General features: G+C 38.1%; 1 protein-coding gene across 1 annotated transcript in view; it reads right to left on the reverse strand.

Annotated features, from left to right (window-relative positions):
- LOC129791290 (uncharacterized) overlaps positions 1–24,214 on the reverse strand; it is a 78,026-nt gene that overhangs the window by 33,954 nt on the left and 19,858 nt on the right. The window contains exons 2-4 of the mRNA XM_055829365.1: positions 19,642–20,283; positions 17,727–19,411; positions 16,926–17,032 (exon numbers count right to left, since the gene is read on the reverse strand). Of these exons, the coding sequence (XP_055685340.1) occupies positions 16,926–17,032; positions 17,727–19,411; positions 19,642–20,283 (2,434 nt within the window). The remainder of the gene's footprint in view (positions 1–16,925; positions 17,033–17,726; positions 19,412–19,641; positions 20,284–24,214) is intronic.

Here is a 24,214-nt window from a genome sequence, read left to right on the forward strand (position 1 = left end):
GCAGCTAAATATGTTTTGCATAAAACATACTTGAATCTCATATGGTATAATTATATAATAAAACTCCATCATAGCGATCAATTTCCTGCAACATTGACTTTACCACACATGGATGCAATAAAGTGGCAGTTAATATGCCCCATGATTATCTCTTCATGCTAAAGATAAAACAATCACGGCGAGATTGATGCTACATCTAAATGAAGACCATACACACAAGTCTTGGGATATTTTATATTGATCATTTTGGAGGCAGCATTGGCGGTGAGTGTCTCATTAATTCTCATCAAAGTGTCACTTTCGACATCCACTCTCCCGCAGGAAAATGCCTTCGTGGAACATCACAAACCAACGTGAACCAATGTGGTTTGTTTATTATTCTTCAGCATACCATGTTGACAATCTTCTCACAACATGCAAATTTAGGGAGGGGAAAGTTTAGTGAAAAATTCTCGAAAATTTCTCACATTTACCTTCAAGTTCGTTGAATTTTAATTTTAATTAAATCGATAATTTTTAAAAATAAAACCGTTGAACTTTGAATTCATTTGACATTCAGAATATTTAAACGTCAATGTTTAAAATTAACTGACGCTTCAAATAAAATTTACTAAGCAGGTAATAAAGATTTTATAGAATTCAGAGATTCTCTTCCTTAAGAAAAATTGAAAGTTTCCCCACCCAACCGCTCGCATTTGCTTTTAATTACTTCTCACCCAAATTTTCATCAAAACCATAACTCTAATCCCGCGTGGTGCATTATAAAATTAAATCCAAAAGACTTTTGTGTGTGAAAATGTTAAAATAGATTTTCTATGGGCTTTTCGCCCCAATTCTTCTCATCTTACATATTTCGCAATGAATTTTGAAGAGTTAATAAAAATGTGAGGACCTACCAGGTCCGTATCCAGGTGCTTTAGCACACGCATACTCTAAGCTGTCATCCAAGATGATTGGCAGGGGAATGAAGAGATTAAACTGAATCTCTTCCTTCTGCCAATCTTTCTTCTCGGAAACCTTCACAAACGACCCAAAAGCTTTATTCATGCGACTCGCAAGTCTTCATGAAATTGATCGATTCTGCTTTCGGAGCACACTCACGTGATCTATTTTTGTCCACTCTGGGTAAATTTTCGATCCTCGACTCATCAACAGTGAGGAGTGACAAATCTGCATGGGGCTACCCCGAAAAAGACATGCAAAACTTCATGGATTCTCTATTTAATTCTATTAATAGGGCGGGAGAGAGAGGAAAAATTCTCGAGAGAAATGTATTTTCTTATATAGAGCGCATCTTTTCAACTATACCGTTCATGTTTGCACAATAATTCACGAGAACTTCCCATCGAGACGGCACAAGAGCAGTAGGCGGATTCAGCACGCGTCACGCTATGTCGGTACTCTATATCGGTAGTCTATATCGGTACCGATATAGGGCATTTGTGCAGTGAAAATTTTTTTCGGTATTCTCATACCGACATAGCGTGACGCGAAGAAGAAAATTGGCGAGAAAAATCTATATTCAGCAAATGCAGCACACTTAACCGCCCGTTTAGCAGAATATTCTGCACCCACAAAATGCACTTCCGGTCGTACTACTACAGGAAGTTAATGCAGGGTCACGTTTTCCCATACATTGAAGCTCTCAAATGACAATCTTGTGCGCAGTTTATTTTAATCGAATTTGTTTATATGTCGATTTTCCGCTTAAAATGTTGTCTTTACTTCTTTCACACAACATCCATTAGGAGCAAAAAAAAAGAGAAGAAATATTATAGTTTGACACTCAACTCCATCAACAAACGTCGCTACTCTTTTGAACATTACATATTCATCGAAAATGTGTAACCCACATTTTTTCGACTGAGCTTTTAGGCATGTGACGCTCATTTAGCATCTGAAGAAAATTGTGTAACATTTAGTTCAACACCACGTCAATTAGGGAGAAAAAAAAGAAAACACCTCGTAGTCGCACCATAACCGAAGGAGATTTCAATTATGATGCCGCCCCACGCAAGGTGAGCCTCCCGCTTGGAGGAATCCTTCAAACTTCTCTTCGACACTCTATCTAATTTTTCTCCAAATGAGAATAAAAAAAACAACAAACACGATCGACACGGTGTGCTCTATAAAAGCTACATCACCCACACAGAAAATTGTCATGAATGAGTACAATATTCTCATTAATACGACGGACAGAATGGAACACAAAATAGGGAGGGTCGTGGGATTAGAACAAGGTCACATCAAGTACTACATGAAACTCTCTGTGAGAGCTCTAGTGCACAGCATAATTCTTTAAAATATTCTACTGAGAGAGCGAATCAGCAATTTTCTTCTTTTCCAGCATTTTAATGAATTCCACCCATTTTCTCCGTCATACATGCCAAAAATTCCTTTTGGCAAACAATAGAACAACAACCCCATATATTTTTGATACCTATACAATACAGTACAGAGTGAGAGTGTGCAAGAACAGCAAATTTCCCATGGCTTCCAATTGCCAACGATGAGATTAAATCGCACTACAATTGGCTAAATGGGCTCCACTGGCTGGACACAAAAGGTAACAAAAGCTCCGGATTATATGGAACAAATGCTCAGTGTCGTTGCATTAAACTAACAAAATTTATTTGGCGGAAAATTTTACCGCTCTTCGTGGTTGAAAATAAATCGGTTTTGGTCATAGAAGAGTTTATTAGTCAATGGAGAAATTTCATACAAACGCCTACAAATTTCTTTCTAACCATTTGTCAAAAAAGGGGCGAAGAATTGTGGAATTAAATGCTGCGGAAAAACAAAGGCGCGTGTTCGTTCATCTTTGTTGGATATTTGATTGATTTTCTTGTCAAATGGAGGCGCCTGGTATGACCTCCAGCGTCTTTTTTGCCTTTTGGTTATTGAAGGCTTAAATAAAGATTTTATCTCAATCTATTAGTGATTTTTATATGAAATTAAAACAAATAACCTGGCGTCTCCATTGCATTATTATTGCTTATTTATTATGAGAATGGAGGCGCCTGGTAATAACCAGACGTCTCCACCTATCTCTGATTTGTGTTTAAAATCAGGATGTTTAAAAATAGCCCAACATATTATGATCTACAATTAAAATTAAAGTAAACTGAGAACTACCAGGCGTCTCCATCTCGATCATTTTATCAGGGCCCATTAAAATTTAAATAAAATCAGTAATTTTCTTATTTCTCGCTTTGACATATTTCTGTTATGAAAATATTTTTAAAAACTAATCAAAATTACCCCCTCCCACATCTATACTTTAACTAAATATCTAATATTCATTTCATTGACAAATAAACTACGTCTTTAAAATTTGGTAATAAAACTTTATGGAGAAAAAAACTCGACTTTCAACCTTAATTTTAACTCGAAAAAGCTTTAATTCTTGCATTATAAAACTTGATAGGCTGTAACATTTTTTCCTCAACCGACAACCTAATTTGGAGAAAAGAACATAAAATCACTCCTAATTTGTCCAATGACTCCCAATCAATTTGGAACGTTTATGCAAATTAAATGTGAAATTGATTAGACTCTCGATTTATTTCTACAATCTTTATCTAAATGGAATTGCTCTCAATTTCTTCTCACAACTCTGATCTGCGTGAAGATCTTCCATTGCTTTTGAGATCATTCACCGCGCATTTGCAAATCTCTTGTCGTCGGATTTTTTCTCTCTCTCAAAATTAGCAAATAAACTGTGAAGTTGTTGCGTCAACTGCAAATTGTTTTTTGTGTGAAAATTTTGTTTGTTTAGTTTAGCAAATATTTAATTAACATATGGCGAGCTCCTCCATTGGGAATTTCTAACATGAGGAGGATGCGGCAAAAAAAAGAAGAAGTCAAAGCTATATGGGGAGACAACAGTTGGATTTCTTGCGAAGGCATAAAAACAAATCGCGAACGATTGCAACGATTAATCTCTCGTTGGAAATCTCTGATAAAAGATTAACCTGACATGGGAATTTAATCTCGCTGTGAGCCATTTATCATACATTTGCTGTGCTATTTTTTGTTCCATAAACGCCCAACCGTCGCGACTCCCATCAAACACGCTGTAAATTCACGGGGAAAAGATAAGCACAGAATGTCTCTGGCTATTTTTTTTTTGCCTTCTTCACACAAAACTCTGCCACATCTCTCGCAGAAATTGTGACTCCAATCCAGGCTATCACTCGTTTTTTCTCCCCGATCCGCTTGAATAAATTCCCCCAATAAAATGTCTTATTAATCCGCAATGAAATAAAACATTTGAATGGAAAAATGTTTCATGTTGTATTGCGGTGGATGATAAATCAGCCAGTAGAAACGTGCACAGAGATCTCAAGGAGTTTCCTCGCACAATTGGTAGAAAGATATATACGGGGGGAAAGGTATATATGCGAATTTGTACCACATATTGGGCCCCACACACACATTCCCCGTGGAAGCTGCTCAAAGTTCCAGGAAAATACACGAAAAGAATTGACATAAATTGCCATAAACTACATCTCTCTCTCTCCCAATAATGTTCTGTATTTGGACTGTTGTGCTATAGTAGCATTTCTCACACACTTAGCCTGTAAGCTTGGTCGTTTGATTTGTTGAATGGTCAACTGGAATTGATGAGGAAAATTTATTCGCTACCATTGTGAGTGATAAATTACACGGTGTGTAATTTTCTACACCATGGTGTATAAAAATGATTTTTCATATTTTTACCCATGAAAATGTGACATCTTTATGGTTTTTCTTGAATGTATTTTAACTGTTTTATCATTTAGATTGTTTTGTGTGTATTTAAAAAAATCAGAAACAAATAAAGGTGAATAGACTCCTTTATTGTCCTACAAACTCCTTTCACACCATTATGCTCTATTTTGATGAAAAATGCCGTTTTCTGAGCTTTTCCGAAAAAATCTATAAAATCCTGAGTGAGAATAAAAATTTCTGAACTATTATTTAAGTTTATTTTTTAATATATAAATTAGCTATCAGGCGTCTCCATCTAATAATTTTGCAATTTACATCAGAAATAAATTATTAGCAAATAATATTTCGAGGAATCTTTTCTAATTACAGATCTTTTTTCTTGAAACATATTTTTTACACGTAATTTATCTATTTGTGTAACTTAATCGTACTTTACTCGGTCAATAGCAATCTCACTCAATTGCTGAATTACACGGAGACATGACCTCAAATGTATAACTTATTGAATATTAAAGAGTTATTTAACGCACACCATCCGGTGAGAGTTATGCAAAAGTATCGGGAGGATGTAGCGCAAGATTCAATATTTTTTCCTTCACATGTTGCACTGAGAAATTTCCAAATGCGCACAAAGTCAAATGGAAAAAGCAATGAATGGATGAGATCCTCTTGTACCTCCAACTCAGGTGCGTCACATTTCTACTGTAAATCACACTGTGGGGACAAGGAAAATGTGACACAAATTTCGTCGCGAGACACAGTGTTGAGTTTCCACGCCTCAATTTACATCCATAATGATGAAGTGTGACGAAAGGGACGTTTGATGTATCTGAGATTTATACATTTCACAGTAAATGTCTGTATTTTCACATTGCTACATGAATTCTATTCTCATCTCCACGTCATCCCAAAGAATCTTCCGTGCACTGGGAGATTGATGGCACCTTGATCGATTGTCTCAACTTTCCTCCTTTACACATCAGTGGGGTCAGTTGCCCGTATAGGAAAGATATATGTATGGTTACCATATGGATGACGGAGCATCAAGTGAACCAATCATTGTTACATAATTCCAAGTCGGTGCACACATTTTTTGGGATCACTTCGGGGGGTTCTTCTTGAGTTTTCCTAACAATATAATTTATCACACTTTTAAATCTTTTCAAGGGGGGAAAGGTCCAACACTATGCTCAACAACACTATGTTGCACTTTTGAGATTTTTTTTTCTTGTTAACAAAACTTTAGGTTTTTTTTTCAGGGCAACAGCATCACGTAGGAGGAGCGAGTAAAAAAGAAAAGAAAAAGAGACCTTTCCAACGATAATGAAGATAAACAAAGAAACTTTATAATTTGTTGACACAGAGCTTTCAAGAGTCAACACTAAATCATAAGAAGAACACTGTTGTGGCCAAGAAAATGGATTGCGTGGTGCGTGTTGGAATATATTTATGCTAATTGCAATGCGAGATTCCGGTGCAATAAGCGCCAAAGACCGCACGAGATTCAGCAGAGTGTCTACGCGGGAAGACAGCAGAGCCAGAACTGGTGATCGCGAGTGTGGCGAGGTCATCAGAAACTCCTCGCGGATTTAAGCGCGCGTATGTGGTTGAGACACAGACTCTCGCTCGAAGCATAGAGCATGTGAGAGTCCCTCGAAGCAAAAAAAAAAACTATAAGAAGCCAAACATAAAACACCCAAAGAGAATCTTGTTGGCGGACACACAAGAGTTGGAACAACAAAAAAACAGTTAATTTTAAAGTCGATGCTTCTGTGACTAAAAGTTCCTATCTGTATATAGTCTTTCTACCGTCTACTATACATATCCAGCTGAGCGCCAGAATTCCAACGACAAAAAACCCCTAAACTTTGCTAAAAAAAAAATAACCATTATATAAATATGCAAATCTATCCGCAATTAATGCGAGAAAAGACACAGAAAATGCGCCAGAGTGTCGACACGATAAAAAAAGCGACGTCGAGTCAGAATTCTTTTTCAATTCGCTATACAACAATGAGAACAATAAGCAGAGAAAATTTGAATGAATATTAAATTTTTCCCGGTGCAGTCTCTCTCATATACCCGTATAGTGTGCAACTATATACTCCCAGTGGTACACGAAAAAGGGGGTATTCCATTAAAATTGCAAATTGGATTATCTATGGGCTGCAAGACTACTCTTACCTAATGAAGTTTTTGTTTTATCTATCCTATCTACCTATGTTTTCTTTTTAAATTAAATTGATGATTTTGTTAGAGATATGTTTCTCTTAAAACATAACAGATATTTTTAATTAAAGCTTTTTCTCGTGGCTGAACTATAAAACAAATAAATAATAAAATTGATGTTGATATTTTAATAAAACATAGGATAAAATCAAGAATAGCTAGATCTTTCAGAAAGATAAAACCTTCTTCACCTAGCTATTATAGAAAACGAAATAAAGACTAAAAGTCACATTAGTTATACCAATAATAATAAAAGGTAGATTTGAGAAGGAATAAAAATAAGCTTTGTGAGTTTAACATTTTCTTGATTTACCTACCTAGAAAATCTTAAAACAAGACCAAAATTTCTGACCAAAGAAGAAAATTTTTTAGTTTAAAAATTATTTTATTAAGAACTAAAGATTTCCAGCGATTTAGCATAATTTATTTAGAAAATAAATTAAAATCAATACTTTGTTTGATAAAGTAATCTTCAAATATGTAAGAGCTAGAACCCCTAGATTAATCCTACTTTAAGCTAGAAACCTACAAAATCAGCAATTGAACAATTTTACATTCTAAATGTTTTTTTTTTTAATTCTTTTTTTTTTTTTTTTTTTTTTTTTAAAGCTTTACGGCCCCAGCCTTTTCAAGCCACAAGGCCATTTTTAATTCTTACTTCAATTCAACAGTTCTAACGTGAATTTCAACAAAATTCAATAAGTAACATTTACAAACAAGTTTAAATTATCTCTAAACTCAATTTGCAACGACTTTAACGTGGACCGCAATGACTCAACCTAATACCCCACCAAGTACAAGCGTGTACAATATACAAATATAGGTGTGAGTGCCTCCGGAAGCACGTATGAAGCCCCTCAAAAGACAGCCAACTTCTCTAATTACCTCGGCGGTATTTCATTCATTATAACTCCCCCTAGTATTTCTAGGTAAGCAACCATGCTATAGTCATCAAATTCTCACGCAGAGATTTCTCACTTTTAAAACCCAATTTTTGCAGAAAGCTGCTTCTTGCACTTCCCCCCTTCAACTCAGCGACGTCGTGGTGTTTTATAACACACACAATACTGAATGGAAAAGTCGGAAAGGTAAATATTGAGGTGCGTGTTTCTTCACCTGCTTGTTGTACAAGATCCATACACTTGTTTGCCTGTCGCCCACATTTTACCGCATTGTGCCACCAGTGAGAGAGATGAAAATTCACCATATCGTAAAATAAAACTGAGTTGAATTGCACCACCAGCGGTGTCAGGATCAATTACCCATAAGACAAATATACCATACTAAAAACTAAAGTTAGATAAATCATTGAGAAATTTCTCAAGAAGCTATAAGATCATTTGTTATATGTGGGAAGTTATGTACCATTTTGCTATTGTTGGTAAAATAAATTTTATTTGGACTGACATGTAATGCAATATTTGATTTTCAGTTATTAAAAAAAAGAAAAGAGGAAGAGGAGGGGATATGATGAACTCGTAACATTTAGCTCAAAAATCGGTGTGTTAAATATTTAAACAGATGAAAGAAAATTTTTAAAAATATGCTGAAGATTGTCTAATGAAAATTTATATTTTATATAGAAATATCGAAAATCTTCTTTTAAAAATTTTCCAATCGCTTCAAACTATGCAATTTGCTATGAAAGTTTCTCTTAAGCTATTGTTTGAACGATTTTCCTTTTCTCCTACAAACAATTCCCACAAAAGCTTGTTATTTTCTTGGAAAATCTGTATCAGAAATTTATCCCGTATACAAAATATCTCCTAACGGCAAAATAACATTATTTTCCAAAAACTTTTCTTCCCTGAGAAAATCCTCTTGCATGTGCATCTCTAAAATTTGTATCTCACCAAAATTGTCTTCCATTTGTTCGAAATAATGGAAACAAGTGTTGAGGTACTTCCCATTCCATTTTCCCTTTAGAAAATATTGCATCTCTCGTTAAAATTCTGAGTTTGAGGATTTTTGAGTGATTTCGTGTTCGAGACATGAGTGGATTTCTTCCTCCTCCTACACACCACGGAATATGATGAAGAGCATCACTTTGCGCACTTGTAGATGCACAGGGAGTTGTGTGATAAATCGCTAAATATAGACAGATTTTGTAGCATATTTCTTCCTCTCCAGAATTTTGTAATTTATCGACGAGCACACGGAAGACTTTTATCTCCACCAACTTTTTGCTTCCATCCACTCTGCAACACTACAATATTTCATACTTAATGGATTTGCCCAATTTGTCACTTTAAAATGCATTTTTGTCACCCTGCGTGATGTACAAAATCTGCCACAACTCAAAGTTTGTTTAAATACGATAAAATCTTGGGCAACATATTTTCGGTGTTAGCACAATGCTCGAAATATTGGTGGGGCTATGGGAAAATTTGTAGTATTTCAGTGCAAAATTAATAGCTTATTGAAATGGGGTGCATTATTTAGGAATGCAATATTTCAGGATAATTTATGATGTTGCTAATCTATTGGCTCTGGCTCCTATAGCTAGCTGCGTATTGGCATTTCTCCCAAAATTACGCAATTCAACTTTTATGACTGAGCATCTGGATATTTTAGCAAGAATTCAATGACCTACATTTGCCATTTTTTGCATTCTTTCTTTTAGCAAAAGATGGCGCTGAAAATTCTCAAGTAGCGGTAAAAAAATGATTTTTCCATTTGACGAAGCATTCAGCATGTCATAATTGTGTTAGATGGCGCCAAAAATTCTTTAAAAAATTATTAGAATTCTCCTACCCAGTGGTAAATGAGCTGAACTAAAGTGTAAATGTAATTTTCTCAATAGATGTCGCATAAAGTTTTTAAACTACATTTTGAATTAAATTTTCCTTTCAAATTATGTACGAATGTCGATATAATTTCTTATTCTGTAACATGTATAACATAATAAAAGCATGTTAAATTTATATTCTCTTTAGACATAATAAAAGGCCTATAATTAGCTAAATAAAAGCAAATTCCGACAGAGCTATATAAATCAGTTTTATCCTGAAACTATAGAAGCTATAGAACCTTAAGGAGATAAAAACTGATACTTTGAAGCTAAAAAATAATGGTGCCAAGTCCTCAATCAATAAATTGTAATTAATCTTTCCCATTAGATGTCGTCATTCATTCGCTTTGCGCTACTCGAAGAGTTAACATCTCCCAGAGTGTGTCATAGCTGCTTTAATTTTTCTTTTTTCTCTTATTTTCAGGGATTTTTTCTATATGAAATCTATCTCATTGTACTCAGGCAAGATTTAGATTAATTTTACTGAGATTTTTTTCTTTTTTTTCGGGTGTTTTCCCTGAAAAAACCCTAAAGTTTTCTTACATTTCGCGGGAGCATATGGTGAAAAATTTTTCGTCGGACCCAAAATTTGAGTCGCATAACAGTTTTTTGGTGATTGAGTGGGGTTTGGCTGCGCGTGTGTGTGCACACACACATGTCGCTGCCGGCAGATCAAGGGAGTACGAGCGAGATGAGGCGTGTGGCCTCTGCGCTCGCTACTCTCCCGGATTACACTGATGATGATAGCAAGATCGAAAATGCTAATGATAAGAAAGGAGATAGCGATGGTGGAAGTAGCGAGTGTGACTATAGTGCATTGGATAGTGAGACTGAGAAGGAAGATAATTCGAATGAGCGCAAGAAGATGGATGTTGATCAAGAATTTATCCCAAGAATAAGACAATACGGCGATTCTACTCAGGGTCCTTTTATTGTTTACTTGCGTGCCATGAAGAAATTTTCTCTCGATGTTGTCAGGGTTTCGAATGATCTTTTCCGCAAATATGCGTCGATTAAGACAATTGATCCCGTAAATCGCGATAAGCTACGCATTGAGTTTAACTCTAAGAAAGAAGCCAATCATTTGCCTTTCAATAAGGATTTCTCTAAACGATTCTCTATTTATGTCCCGGCTAAAAAGGTTGAGATTGATGGGAAAGTTGTGTTGAATGATCACATCAACACAGCTGATATTTTGAAAGGTGGCCAAGGAGTTTGCAACGGTGTTGACCAACCCGTCAAGGTGTTGGAGGTGGAACGTTTGAAGAAGAAGGTGGTTGATGATAAAGGAAATGCTTCTTTTCAGAAAACGCCATTTGTCCGAGTGACTTTTGAAGGAAATACCCTTCCGGATGTGCTCCTTATTGGGAGACTTCGTTTGCCAGTAAATGCTTTTACCCCGAAAATCATGCGATGCACATGCTGCCTGATGGTTGGCCATACTGAGAAGTATTGTGCCAACAAGAAACGTTGCGAAAAATGTGGCCTCCGTCATAAGAATGAGGAAGAATTTAAGGAGTGTGCAGCTAGCACCTTCTTGTGTCCAAATTGTCGCATTTTTTACAGAGAAAAAACCCATGATTGCCCTAAAGTGAACATGATCAGGCAAAATGAAGTTGATAAGGCTTTGGCTAGCCGTGAGTCTGGACCACCCGAGGCTTCAGAAAATGAAAATGCATGGCAAATGAACGAAATGGCAAGCAGGAAAAAATTGCGAGGAAATAGGCCGCAAAACTATAAGAAAGATTTTCCTAGTGTGAATGCTGTGGTTCATAAGAACAGGTACAATGGCCTCTACGTGGTGCATGATGACGATGACGACTCTGATTTGCCTGAAGAGGAAGACGATGAAATGCTGGAAGGTGCAGTTGGTGGTGCTGTAAGTGGGGCAGTTGGTAATGCAGTAGATGGGGCAGCTGGTGGTGCAGTAGGTGGAGCTGTTGGTGATGCAAGTGGTGTCATAGTAGGTGGAACCAGTGGTGCTACAGTAGGTGGTGCCACAGGTCCTACTGCAGGTAGTTCAAGTGGTGTAGCAGTAGGTGGTGCCATAAGGAAGAGGAAACTCAATCAGAACACTAGTACGAATAACGATGATGCAATGTTCCGCTGGGCAGCTGAGTACGATAAGCAGAATCCGAGAAATGCAACCCAAATCAGGCAGCCTGGAAGTGAGAGGCCAGCTGCAAGAACGGAGGCAATGGAAACGGAACAGCAAAGTGAAGTTCCTGAGGAACAGGAAGCAAAGAAAGCATCTTACGTGGGTGGTTTTAAAGAAATGGTGTGTTCCTTTTTCAGCAGTTTTAATTTCGGTTCTGGCTTTATGAGTTTTGTCGAAGAAATTATCCTTCCTTGGATTGAGAGACGCATTAATGAGTTTATGCCTAAGATCTTTACCTTTTTCTGTAATTAATGGATAGATCAAGTCTAAGAAATATAAAAGTTTTTCAGTGGAATATAAATGGTCTTAGAGGAAGATTGCAGGATTTAATTGTTGTTTGTAGGCGTCTTAATATTGATGTTGTGTTGCTCCAAGAAACTAAAATTACACCTCGTTGTAGAATTAGAATACCCGGATATTCTCTCTTTCGCAGTGATAGAACTGATCGAGGTGGGGGAGTTCTAATTGCCGTAAAGAACTCTCTAAGAGGCGAACGCATAGCAATAATTGACGATGAATACACGCAAGCAGAAATGGTTGGTGTAAATATTGTTCTAGCGAACAAAAGCGTTGCGTTGTGGTCTGTGTATATACCAAACTCCTCGGCAATTAGATTTTCTGATCTAAATCGGGTGTTTGCAACAAATGTGTTTGGTACAATCGTTGGGGGTGATTTTAATGCACATAATGCGCTGTGGGGTTCCTCCCATCAAGATGGGAGAGGTGGTACCCTTCAAGAATGGTGCGAAAATAACAACCTCGTGGTTCTGAATGATGGCCGTCCAACGAGAATTGCTTGTCCTCCAGTTCCTAGTAGTGCTATTGATATAACATTTGTGTCACAAAATATTGCTTTAGATTCAAGTTGGGATCAGTTTGAGGAAACCTTGGGCAGTGATCACATTCCCTTATTAATCAATTTTGCTTATTTAAATAGAAATGTGCCTAGTGAGGTAGTAGATGAGGATTCTGTTAGGGATGCGCGGGTTGATTGGAAGAAATACAAAGAGGCAGTAGAGTCATCCTTAGCTACTGTGAGTGATCCATGTCCTATAGCAAGACTTGAAAAATTAAACAAATTAATGTGGGACTCAGCTAAAGAAGCAGAGAACAGAAGACCATGTAGAGCAAATAGTGGCAATAGTCAGGGGCAATACAGGGATCAAGTGTGGTTTGATGCAGAATGTGTGGCAGCGTGGAATGAGAGACTCGAAAGCTTTACGACGTTTCGTAATTCAGGGACTAGAGATAATTTTCTAGCTTACCGCAGGAAAGATGCCCAAGCTAGAAGGCTTTTCCGTAAAAAGAAAAGTGAGCATTGGCGGGAAAGATGTGAAAATTTTTCAAGTTCCACCTCTCTTTCTGAGTTGTGGAACATGGCGAGATCATTCCGCGGTCAAAGCCGAAGTAGAAATACAAATATGAATGAGTCAATGTTCCAAAACTTTGCCGATAAACTTGCGCCTCCCTTTGTCAGTAGACCCTATCATATTGCCCCGACAGCCCCAGAAGGTCGTGAATCACATTTGCAATACTGGTCTATTTTCACCATATCAGAGCTAAAATCAGCTCTCAGTTCCACTAAAAATAAGTCCGCTGGCTTGGATAGAATAAAAGTGAGCTTCTTGCAAAATCTGCCCAGGAATGGTCTTGAAGTGTTAATTGGAATTTTTAATGATTTCATGAGGTCTGCCATAATTCCGAGTCCATGGCTCTCTACCAGAGTCATTGCCATACGTAAGCCTAATAAGGATGGTTCTGAGGTTACTCATTATAGGCCAATTTGTATATTATCTGCGGTTCGCAAAGTTTTTGAAAAGCTAGTTCTGTTACGTCTGGATAGTTGGGTAACAGATCTCGATCTAATCCCACAGTCCCAAATGGGCTTTCGTAAAGGTTTCGGTACGCAGAATTGTTTAGCCGAGCTGAGCGCTAAGATACAAATTGCTTGGTCTGCGAAGAAGGTACTAGGGTGTGTGTTCCTTGATGTATCTTCAGCTTATGATGGGGTGCTGGTTGATGTGCTCTGTCAAGATCTTGTATCTGTTGGTTTACCTCAGAATATTGGTGTACTCTTGAGTCGCCTACTTTCTGAGCGGTGCTTGGAATTCTTTGATGGCAATCGTAAGATCTTAAGCAGAGCAGGATCCGTCGGATTACCGCAGGGCTCAGTGTTAGCTCCCCTTTGCTATAATCTTTATGTCAGAGACATTGATAATACCATCTCCCAGGATTGTCTTGTTCTGCAGTATGCAGACGACATTGCAATAGGATTTGCCCACAAGGACCCTCAAGTCATAGCGAACGTTCTTTCAAACTTATGTTTGAAAATTGAATCGTTTCTAATTAAACGAGGTCTGTCCATTTCAGTTCAAAAATCTGTAGCCATGCTTTTTACAAAAAAACATGTCCTGCCCTTTTTTGAGGTAAGATGTGGAAGCAATGTCATTCCTCTTGTTGAAAAATTTAGATATCTGGGGGTGGTATTCGATCGCAAGTGTCTCTGGGGTGCACACGTCAGAGCAGTTGCGGAATCATGTAGTAAGAGAGTCAATTTTCTGCGAGCTGTTTGTGGTCTTAGGTGGGGTGCACATCCATCCGTCTTAAGGACACTGTACGTGACGACGATAAGATCTGTCATGGAATATGGATCGCTGGTCTTCAGAACAGCTGCCAATTCACATATGATGAAACTGTATAGAATACAGTGGAGATCTTTGCGAATCTGCTTGGGACTTATGACTTCCACACACACAGGTTGTCTGGAAGTAATTGCGGGTATTTGCCCTTTGGATCTCAGATTTATAGTCGTAGCTGAAAGATTTCTAATCAGGTCATCTGACAGACATGCACGATTGTGGCAAGACTTGAGGTATATCAAGCTAAACTGCCCGAAAAGTCCATTTACCGAACTCTTGAAATGGCTAGAAGAAATTGGTTGGAGTGAGAACAACGTTCAGACCTACGATAGCCTGCAATTTAGTACCGACCGACCACAATTCCAATTCAGTACTATAGTCTGTGAACAGCTGCGAGGTTTTCCTAAAGATATGTGGCAGATCTATGCAAATGGATTTGTCAGAAATGCGCTGTTTTCGCTCAATAGCGAAATGTCTCACATTATTTACACAGATGGGTCTAAAACCCAACAAGGCGTTGCTTCAGCGTTGTGGGACGAGACGTTTAGCTTTGGTGAAGCTAGAACTTTGAGTCGCTGCTCATCAGTATTTACGGCCGAACTTGTAGCAATTAAAATGGCATTGGAAAGAGCTCTCACTATAAATGGAAATTTTCTAAAAGTGATTATCCTGAGTGATTCGTTATCGAGTCTTCAGAAAATTGAAAGCCGCTGGTCTTTGCGATCTCAAGCAGATATTGCAAGTGAGATACTGAGGATAATTGGGGAAATTAATAGCATGGGCAAAGAAGTAATTTTCATGTGGGTACCCTCTCATGTGGGGGTATCTGGCAATGAAAAAGTAGACCTGCTAGCAAGATCGGCTACTGGCAATAATGTTGAAGATTCGGTGTGTCGTAGAAAAGAAGATTTCTTTAAATCTATCAAAGAGGACTGTATGTTGCAGTGGAATGTGTATTGGCAAAACGAGGACCGAGGTCGGTTGTGTTTTTCAATACTCCCGTCTTGTAAACTCACACCGTGGTTTCACAAACTAAGGGGTATCAATAGAGAAGGCTTATGCTTTATCAACAGAATCATCTCAAATCATTACAGACTAAATGCACATTTATGTCGTATAAATATTGTTCCAAGTCTTAATTGTGATACATGCAATGTTCCGGAAGATGTAGATCATGTCCTATTCTATTGCAATAGATATAGGGAGGGTAGAACCGAACTTATTGCATCAGGCCGTACAATGGGATGCGATAACTATAGTAGAGATATTATTGCTTGTTGCTTGGAGGCGAAGAGCCCGAACCCCCTAGTTGCGATCATTACATTCCTAAGAAGGAATCAGATCTCAATATAATGTAAATACGTGGATTGTTATAGGCCGATCAAAGTGTTTTTTTTTTCTTGTTTTGTTGTGTTGTTGTCTTAATATGTTTACTTTTATATCTTTAAGTTACCGCGCGGTCATTGATAAACTACGGTTTCATAGACCTATCTGGGTTATAGGGTGGGATATTAATAAAAAAAAAAAAAATTAGATGTCGTCAGAGAGCAATAAAAATAATTTTCACACTAGATGGCGCCAGAATTATTAAATAAAGCCAAAACTCGCCCATAAATCATTTAACCTCGTAATTTTGAACGGAATTTGACCTCACTGTGCATACAATAGAGGAGATGCATGATGTATGAGATTTTCTATGTTCCAAATTGTGGGAAAAGGCAACGGAAAACCACCCACTTGGGGGGGAATGCATTACAAATGGATCGATTCCAGATCCACACTGTACAACTGGAAGTATTTTAAGTATTTTCAATTGCAACTAATCTGCGGCAAATTGAATTTCCTTCTTCTATAATCAGAATTTCCCATTTTATTCGTAGTATTTTTCCCCACTAATTTTTCCAAACACAAAAGTTAAATATAATTTTTCTTTTCTTTTTTTCTCCAGCAGTGTTTGTGTGACAATTTGGTCAATGAGGCAGCATTACCCCAAATTTCTTTCGCAATGTAATTGGATTGAAGAAAAATTGCCTAAATGGCCTGCTCTATAAAATAATGACGCTAATGTCCAGGAAAAGACTGATAGAATAGCCTCAATTTGTGGTGCGCTCGTGAGGCAAAGAGAGAACAAATAATAAACTATTAAAATTAGTTTTATCGATCCCGTGTGAAGCTTTCAAATGGGAAAAAACATGAAAAATGTTCCGAATGCATGGAAGAAAAACTAATCGCTATCGATTTTTCGTGAGAAATTCCCCTCGTAGTCACCCAAACAACCTCAATAATTCACAATTCAGCCGGTTTTTTCTTCGCATTGCAAAAGGCACGTAAAAAATGTGGCGTCCGCCATTCCAATTAATGTACAATTAATTTACTTGTAGTGCGACAAACTTACGTGATAAGATAGAAGCCTTCGGTTGCAATTTGGGCGAACAACCACCACCTGATACGCTCAAGTCACTCTGTGAGCTCTGTTGACTGTCTTTGCTGTAAGTCCGTCCCCTAAAAGAATTTTTACAAAAAAAAAGAATTCGTGAAATGGAAAGGAAAATTCCAACAGTATAAAAATAATTTTTCCTTTAAAAAAAATTCGCAAAAAGTTGGAAAATTTCCATAAAATGTGGAGAAAAATTAAAAAATTGAAAACTCAGCGTATCTTATCACGATCTACCTCAATCGCACACGCCGACAGAATTCCACACAAGATCTTACTATAGGTCATTTTCAGAGACCACTCAAACAGTGGCTGCTTGTCAGGCCTTATCGCGCTACTCCACACAAACAATAAAAGTTTTGAAACACTCGTTAATCACACATTAATATTGCTAGACTATTGAACTTTCACGAGAAAATTAATACAGAAAATTTTCAGCTTGAATAGAATTTTTATCGAAGAATTTGCAAAGGAAAATTGCATTTTCATGGGTGAAAAAATATAATAGAAATTCACAAGAAAGAAATAAAAATATTGATTAGATAAAAATGATAAGGTATGAAAGCAAATAAAATGACCTGGAGTCACAGATTATGCCTTAAGTGACAAAAATTGGGAAATATTGCGTAAAAAGCAAGATATTCTTGCACTCGGAAAAATTTAATTTATAAAAATTCTTCCACAAAATTAAATAAATTTGAATTTTTCTGGGTACAAAAAATTTAATTAGCTACAAAGCTTATTAAATTAAAAAAAACTCACCTTTTGGCTACGATGGTGAGCCTCTTTGGTGAATTCTGTTCCGTGCTGCTGGCTGTGGCGGAAATCTTGGTTGATCCCCGCGAAATTCCTGTCAACACTTTGGATTTCACATCACTAATATTTAACTTTGTCTTCCCGGACGTCTTGCCCTCGGCAATTTTATTCATCACACCATCCCACTTATTGGGCGGTCGCATCTTTTTCGGCATTTTATTCTCTTGATTCTCCATGTCGCTGGGTGACCTGCTGGCCAGGCTCGTGGTGTTTGAGCGCCGAATTTCGCGACTCTTACCCGTGAACACCTCACTCTTGGCGTGCTTCCTATTGGGGTTCACTTTCTTTACTGATCGCACTGCAGTGCTTGGACTCTTATCGCTCGTATCGCATGGGTTCGTCGATTTCGCTGCCCCACGACTCTCCGCGATAGCTTCTGCTGTCCCCTCAACGGGGGGCTTTTCTCTGGTCACCTCCTCAGCCGGCGCAGGGATTACCTGGAGCTGAGTTGGCTGGCTTGGGGAGAGAGAGGTGGGAGATTGACTAGCGCTGACCTTCTTTTGACTATTGCACTCTGTACTTGTCCCATTGCTCTGGAGGGTATCTGTAGATCCATCCGGAGACATGTCGTTGTCTGCGAGACGATGTGTAAAATCATCATCGGCACGATTGTCCACATCTGTGAAAATACCACTGGATTCCATGCACGAATCATCTCCCTGCTGTGGCTGATGGATGTACACATTGGCTGCTTGCATTGAGGGCCCATAGAGTTGACCATCAATCACCTGAGCACGCCTATCGCCCCTCTGATGGTGAAAGATATCATCAGCATCGCTCTCTGTGAAGAAATCCGAATCCGTCATGGGATCCTGTCGCCTGGCTACGGGTGCATTGAATGCTTGGGCATTTGGCGCGGGAGCAGCCCCAGCTCGTGGGCCATTCGATGGGGAATGATCTGCACCTCTACTAGCCGGCCTGGACATCTCCCCATCACCCTGGTACCCCGTGTCCAGGCTCGTTATGCTCGTCACACTCGTGATGAAGCTCACAGACACCTTTGAGGCTGCAGATTTGGTCATTTGATCCGTCTTGGGATCAGAATCTGTCTGTGACACCTCCTGATATTGTCCCTGAGGCGGTTGCTGGTGCATCACAACATCCGCCGAGTCTGTCTTCACAGCCACAGGATCCAACGGCAGTTCCTCCGGTGATGGTGTCTGGTCAATTCTACACTGATGCATTGACATCTTCGAACTCACATTGCCCAGGGGCAATTCCAAATTATTCGAATCCAAAAATTCCTTCATCTGGTCAGGAGTAAGAATTCCCAGACTTTCATCCATTTCAAAAGAATTCTGCTTGTGCAGGGAATTTATGGGGCTCTTTGTGGGTTTACCCGAGGATGCCAGGGAGATGTCACACAGCTCAATGGAGCAGTCAAGGGTACAATCGGTGAGATCTAAGCCAAAGGAAAAGCGGGGTTTTGCTGACTTTTCCGACGGGAGATTCTTCTTCTCCTCCCCAGATTCCTCAGGTGGGTCTTCAGAAGCTCCCACAATCGTCTTATCCGGGTCCTTTGGACTCTGCACAAGAGGATTTGCTGCATTTGTTGGCTTTGTGGAATTTTTCCCGCCACTTGTGGGCTTTCCACCAACTTGAGCATTTCCCAGAAGGTTTTCCATGCTCACCTGTGTGTGGTGCCAAAATTGCATTGAATTTAAAAACTCATGAAATGTTTCAATTTAAATTTCAAAGGAAAAAAATATTTTAAAATTTTTTTCTTCTTAGTGATTTCAAAGAATTTTTTTTTACTAAAATTCTCAACAAATTCATTCCTCAAAAGGAATAAATTATATAAAATGAAATTTTTCAAGGAAGAAAATTGAAAGATTGAAGCATAAAAGGGGATTCAACTCACCCGTGGACTTTCTGTCTCGCTGACGATGTCGTAAGTGAGCTGAAGGGGATTGTCACCACCCTGAGTGCTCACGTTGAATGTGAGATGGGGTGCCTCCTCGCCACGTGGCGTGGAGTTCATTGGAGGTCGGCTAATGTGGCTGACATCGAAGGTTGAGTGAAAGATTTGGCCCAGGGCCGATTCTTTATCACAGTCCGGTGTGAGTACTTCACGTGCCCTGCTGGCGATTGTCGTATCCAAAGCTACCTCGTCGTCCTGCAGTGCCAAGTGATCCGTGCTGCCAACTAGGCTTATGGTTTCATCAACCAGCATCTCACAATCCTCCTCATGCTCCCCACTTGCCATTGTGAGCCCCGTGCTCCTCTTGATGTTCTCATTGGAACATGATTTGGGAACTTCGAATGTCGTACTGGGACCCTTCTTGCCCAGTGTTGTCGTTAAATTCAGCACACCTGGTCGTAGGCGATTTCCTGTGGTCCCTCGCAGTAGACTCGGAGCGAATTTGCCCAATTTTGTCGTTGTCGTGGCCAGAAGATTGGAAGCTTTTGTTCCTGGGATTTTTCCTCCCGCCAGACTACTCACTGGTAGCCCATTTCTGTTTGTCAAACCATTTATCCGTGGTATCCTCGAATGTATTGAGTCCTGCAGGGGAAATAAAAGAAAAAAAAATAGTTGAATTAATTGTGAATTTTCCAAGCGAGAAGACTCCGTAACGTTTCTGCCGTGCATTCAAATTGCCTCATTTTCCCACGTTCATTCGCCTAAATTCACGCAAACGCTTCTCAACACTCGCGAGAAAAATTATCTTTCCACCGCCCGGCAAAAAAGCTTCAAAAGCACAAATGGGGGTGCTCTCGCATCATTACGGTTATTATTATGTCAATAAAATAAACACACCGAGAGGATGTTCCGGAAATCGTGGGCTACAATTTTGTGTACTTAAACACAATTTTCTCACTTTTGACTCTCCCTCTCAAAGCATGCAAGCGCGTCAAAACTTTCTGCTAAAACTTGCGAGGAAAGTTCGCTAAACTACCTCACACCCACACCCTATATATAAGTCCCATAGGAGGGCGTAGGATGCCTAATTGAATTTTCAAATATCACTGAGGGATGGCAAATGAGAATTTGAGGCATTTTCCTTTCATAAAATATTCACGCAGTGAATTTGCCCAAAAAGCTTCGCCCACAGAAGCCTCCATCATGATTATGAACGACACGCCATTGAATATTAAAGCACATCTCCGGGAAAGAGGAAAATTAATTTCACACATTTTCACCATGATGAGGAATCAATAGCTAAGAAATTTTGACTGAAAGTTCCTCGAACTTTTGGGTGAGAATTATGGGGAAACTTCTGAAGGACTCTTATTCAAATGAAGCTTTCCCAGTTTTCCCAATTAACAAGTATGAGGGAAAATAAATTTTAATTGCATTAATGAAGGAAGCGATGAAGTCAATTTTATTGAAAAAAAAAGAAGATTTGCTCATAAGTCAGGAGTTGTATAGGGGGCTTTCGGGATTTGAAAATGCGTAGAACCTTTAATGGACAAGAAACTATAGATATTTCGATCTTAAATTGAAATCAATTTCCTAGATCGATGTTTTTTGTTATTTTTTTTTATCTCTTGTATGAACCGGGAATTACAATGGAGACGCCTTATAGTCATACAGTGTCGAGAAAAATAATAGGACCACCAATATAGGTTTTAAATGTACCCTTAATTTCAATTGCCAATATCTCAGGCTGTGGGGAACAGATTTTGAAAAGTGGCATAGATTCGGAAAGCTACATTCATCCCCTTTCCAAAGATGGTAGATTTTCGAAAATCGGACCATCCGTTCAGTTTTGGTAGATGATTGAACAGAAAGTGGCATTTTGGGTATGGGTCTACTTGAACGACTGTCAAAAATCAGCCCCTCAACCGATTTTGATTACCCCGGCAGTTTTGGACAGGGGAAGAATGTAGCTTTCAGAGTTTTTTGAAATTTTGAAAATCGGACACCCAGAAAAAAAGTTAGACGGGTTTTTGTGAGTGGTCCTATTTCAATAATTTAAGGGTGAAAATGCTTCCTAATTTACACAAAGTTTCATAACAAATTTTTATTTTTTTTTAGGAAAAATTTATTTTCGCAAGCTATAAGCCTTTTAACTTTACTCAAATAAATTCAAATAAACACTTAAAAAAAATAAAAATTTACAAAAACTTGTTATGAAACTTTGTGTAATTTCACCCTTAAATTATTGAAATAGGACCACTCACAAAAACCCGTCTAACTTTTTTTCTGGGTGTCCGATTTTCAAAATTTCAAAAAACTCTGAAAGCTACATTCTTCCCCTGTCCAAAACTGCCGGGGTAATCAAAATCGGTTGAGGGGCTGATTTTTGACAGTCGTTCAAGTAGACCCATACCCAAAATGCCACTTTCTGTTCAATCATCTACCAAAACTGAACGGATGGTCCGATTTTCGAAAATCTACCATCTTTGGAAAGGGGATGAATGTAGCTTTCCGAATCTATGCCACTTTTCAAAATCTGTTCCCCACAGCCTGAGATATTGGCAATTGAAATTAAGGGTACATTTAAAACCTATATTGGTGGTCCTATTATTTTTCTCGACACTGTATATTAAATAGCTTGTTTTAATTTTACAAAGGAGTTTAACCATTTCTGTATTGGAAAACGCGTAATTGGAAAAAAATATTCTGTGAAAAATCAGCAAAAATTTGCTCATAAATGTTAAAAATGACGTCAAAATCACCTTTTTTGCCTATAAATCAAATTCCATTCATTTTCTTTAAAAAAAATATCTTTCCGAAGAACACGTTAACCCCTTAAAACTACTCCTCTCACATATTTCTCACACTTAACACTGCAATTTAAGTAATTGGAACCTACATAATTATACCAGCCAAATCGTTTCTTTTTTTTTCTCCAATGGTATTGGTTTTTTTTTTTGCTGAACACTTCGTCAAAAAAAGTTTCCCCAGAAATATTTATGTATACTTTTTTGCATGCAAATGAAAGAAAAAAAGAAGCTTTCAAAATCAAGGTTGATTCCCGAAGTCTTTGCTCTTTGCACCTTTTAGCATTTTCCTCGGTTTGAGTGTTAGTTGAGTGTCGAGAAATGGACATCTCTATATAGGAAAGAAATGATTGATTGTCGCTTAATTGCATTTTGCGAAACTCCCAGCAATATTCTCTTCTCCAACACAGAATCCACTGGTGTATGATCAATAAAGTTGTCGACGGTGGCAAAATCAATGAGCCGGCATTTTCGCTAAAACACTCCCAGTGTGTGAGAAAGCTCTCCGTGGTGCGGCATAAAAGGTTCATGGAACATTAAAAATTACACAACACTCTTGTTTTTTTAACTATACGCATTTTGTCCATTTTGTTACGCGCATTTGTGGCAATTTAGTGAGACATTGCATTAAAAAAGACTTTTTCTTTCGTGCTGCGTCGCCCCTCGGACAATTTTTTTTCGATTTTTTTCCCTCATACATAGAAACTTCAATCAAAAGAAAATGATTCGGCAAGAAAGTTTTCATCATCTACATTGAGAGGCAGGAAATTCATGAAAAATGCTCATATGATAGAAAATTTCCGTACGACAGAGATGGAATGATTTGAAGGAAAAATATTTACTTTCCCAGAGAGTTTGCGGTGCTTACAAATTACAATCTGTTCGAGAAGAGTTTATTGGAAGTTCTAGATGAAAAAAATTGTCTTAAAAGAAATAGGAAAATGGGAATAGTGACGTCACTTTTTGCATTTTTAGGCAAATTTTGGCAGCTTTTCTCAGGTGATCCTTGTGAAAAATGAGAAGTTTCTTTGGAGCTTCGTTATTTTTTCTAGACTTCCCACAAAATTGAACTTATTCTGATTTTTTCTCAGAAGGGATTTTCGTAAAGGAAACGAAAATAAACTCCTTTTATGGACATTTGTATTTAAATAAAATTAATTTTATGTGCTTCAAAAATTGTTAAATTTCTTAATCTTTAATTTAATTAAGGAGCATAATACTTTCTTCTTACACAGACTGCCTTCCCTGTCCACCACAAAGAGATGGAATAAACCTACAAATTCAATCAATAAACTGACAATTTATTGCGTAAGGAAGTACAAGATGCTGATGAATAAATAAATATTCATGAAAATTTGTTGCTTGTCTCCCATTTTCCATGCTGGGCAAACTCGAAAATTTCTCTCTCTATGGGAAAATCATGCGACTTTTCACGTAATTATAGCAAAAAGGTGAGGGCAAGTAGACAAGTGACTGATATGCGCCAATCAACTGCCAATAATTTATTAAAATGATCGTTAAAAGTGAAATGTTGAGAATAGCAAAACTGGAAGAGTCAGCTTCCTTTCCATTTCTAAATTTCATCACCACCACGAGGCCCCAGAAGTGTCCATCACGGCTGAAGAGTCTCGAGAGTCATTTAAATTCTCACGATATACCCGGCATGGTGTGTTAACATTGTGGGCTTGTATATCGCCTCTATATTAACTCCTCGTCACTTCGTATAGTGTCTGTTTGGCCATGAATTTTGAAGCAAGTAAATAAGA

The sequence above is a fragment of the Lutzomyia longipalpis genome, chromosome 2 (genome assembly GCF_024334085.1).
Source record: "Lutzomyia longipalpis isolate SR_M1_2022 chromosome 2, ASM2433408v1".
NCBI classification, from domain to species: Eukaryota; Metazoa; Arthropoda; class Insecta; order Diptera; family Psychodidae; genus Lutzomyia; species Lutzomyia longipalpis.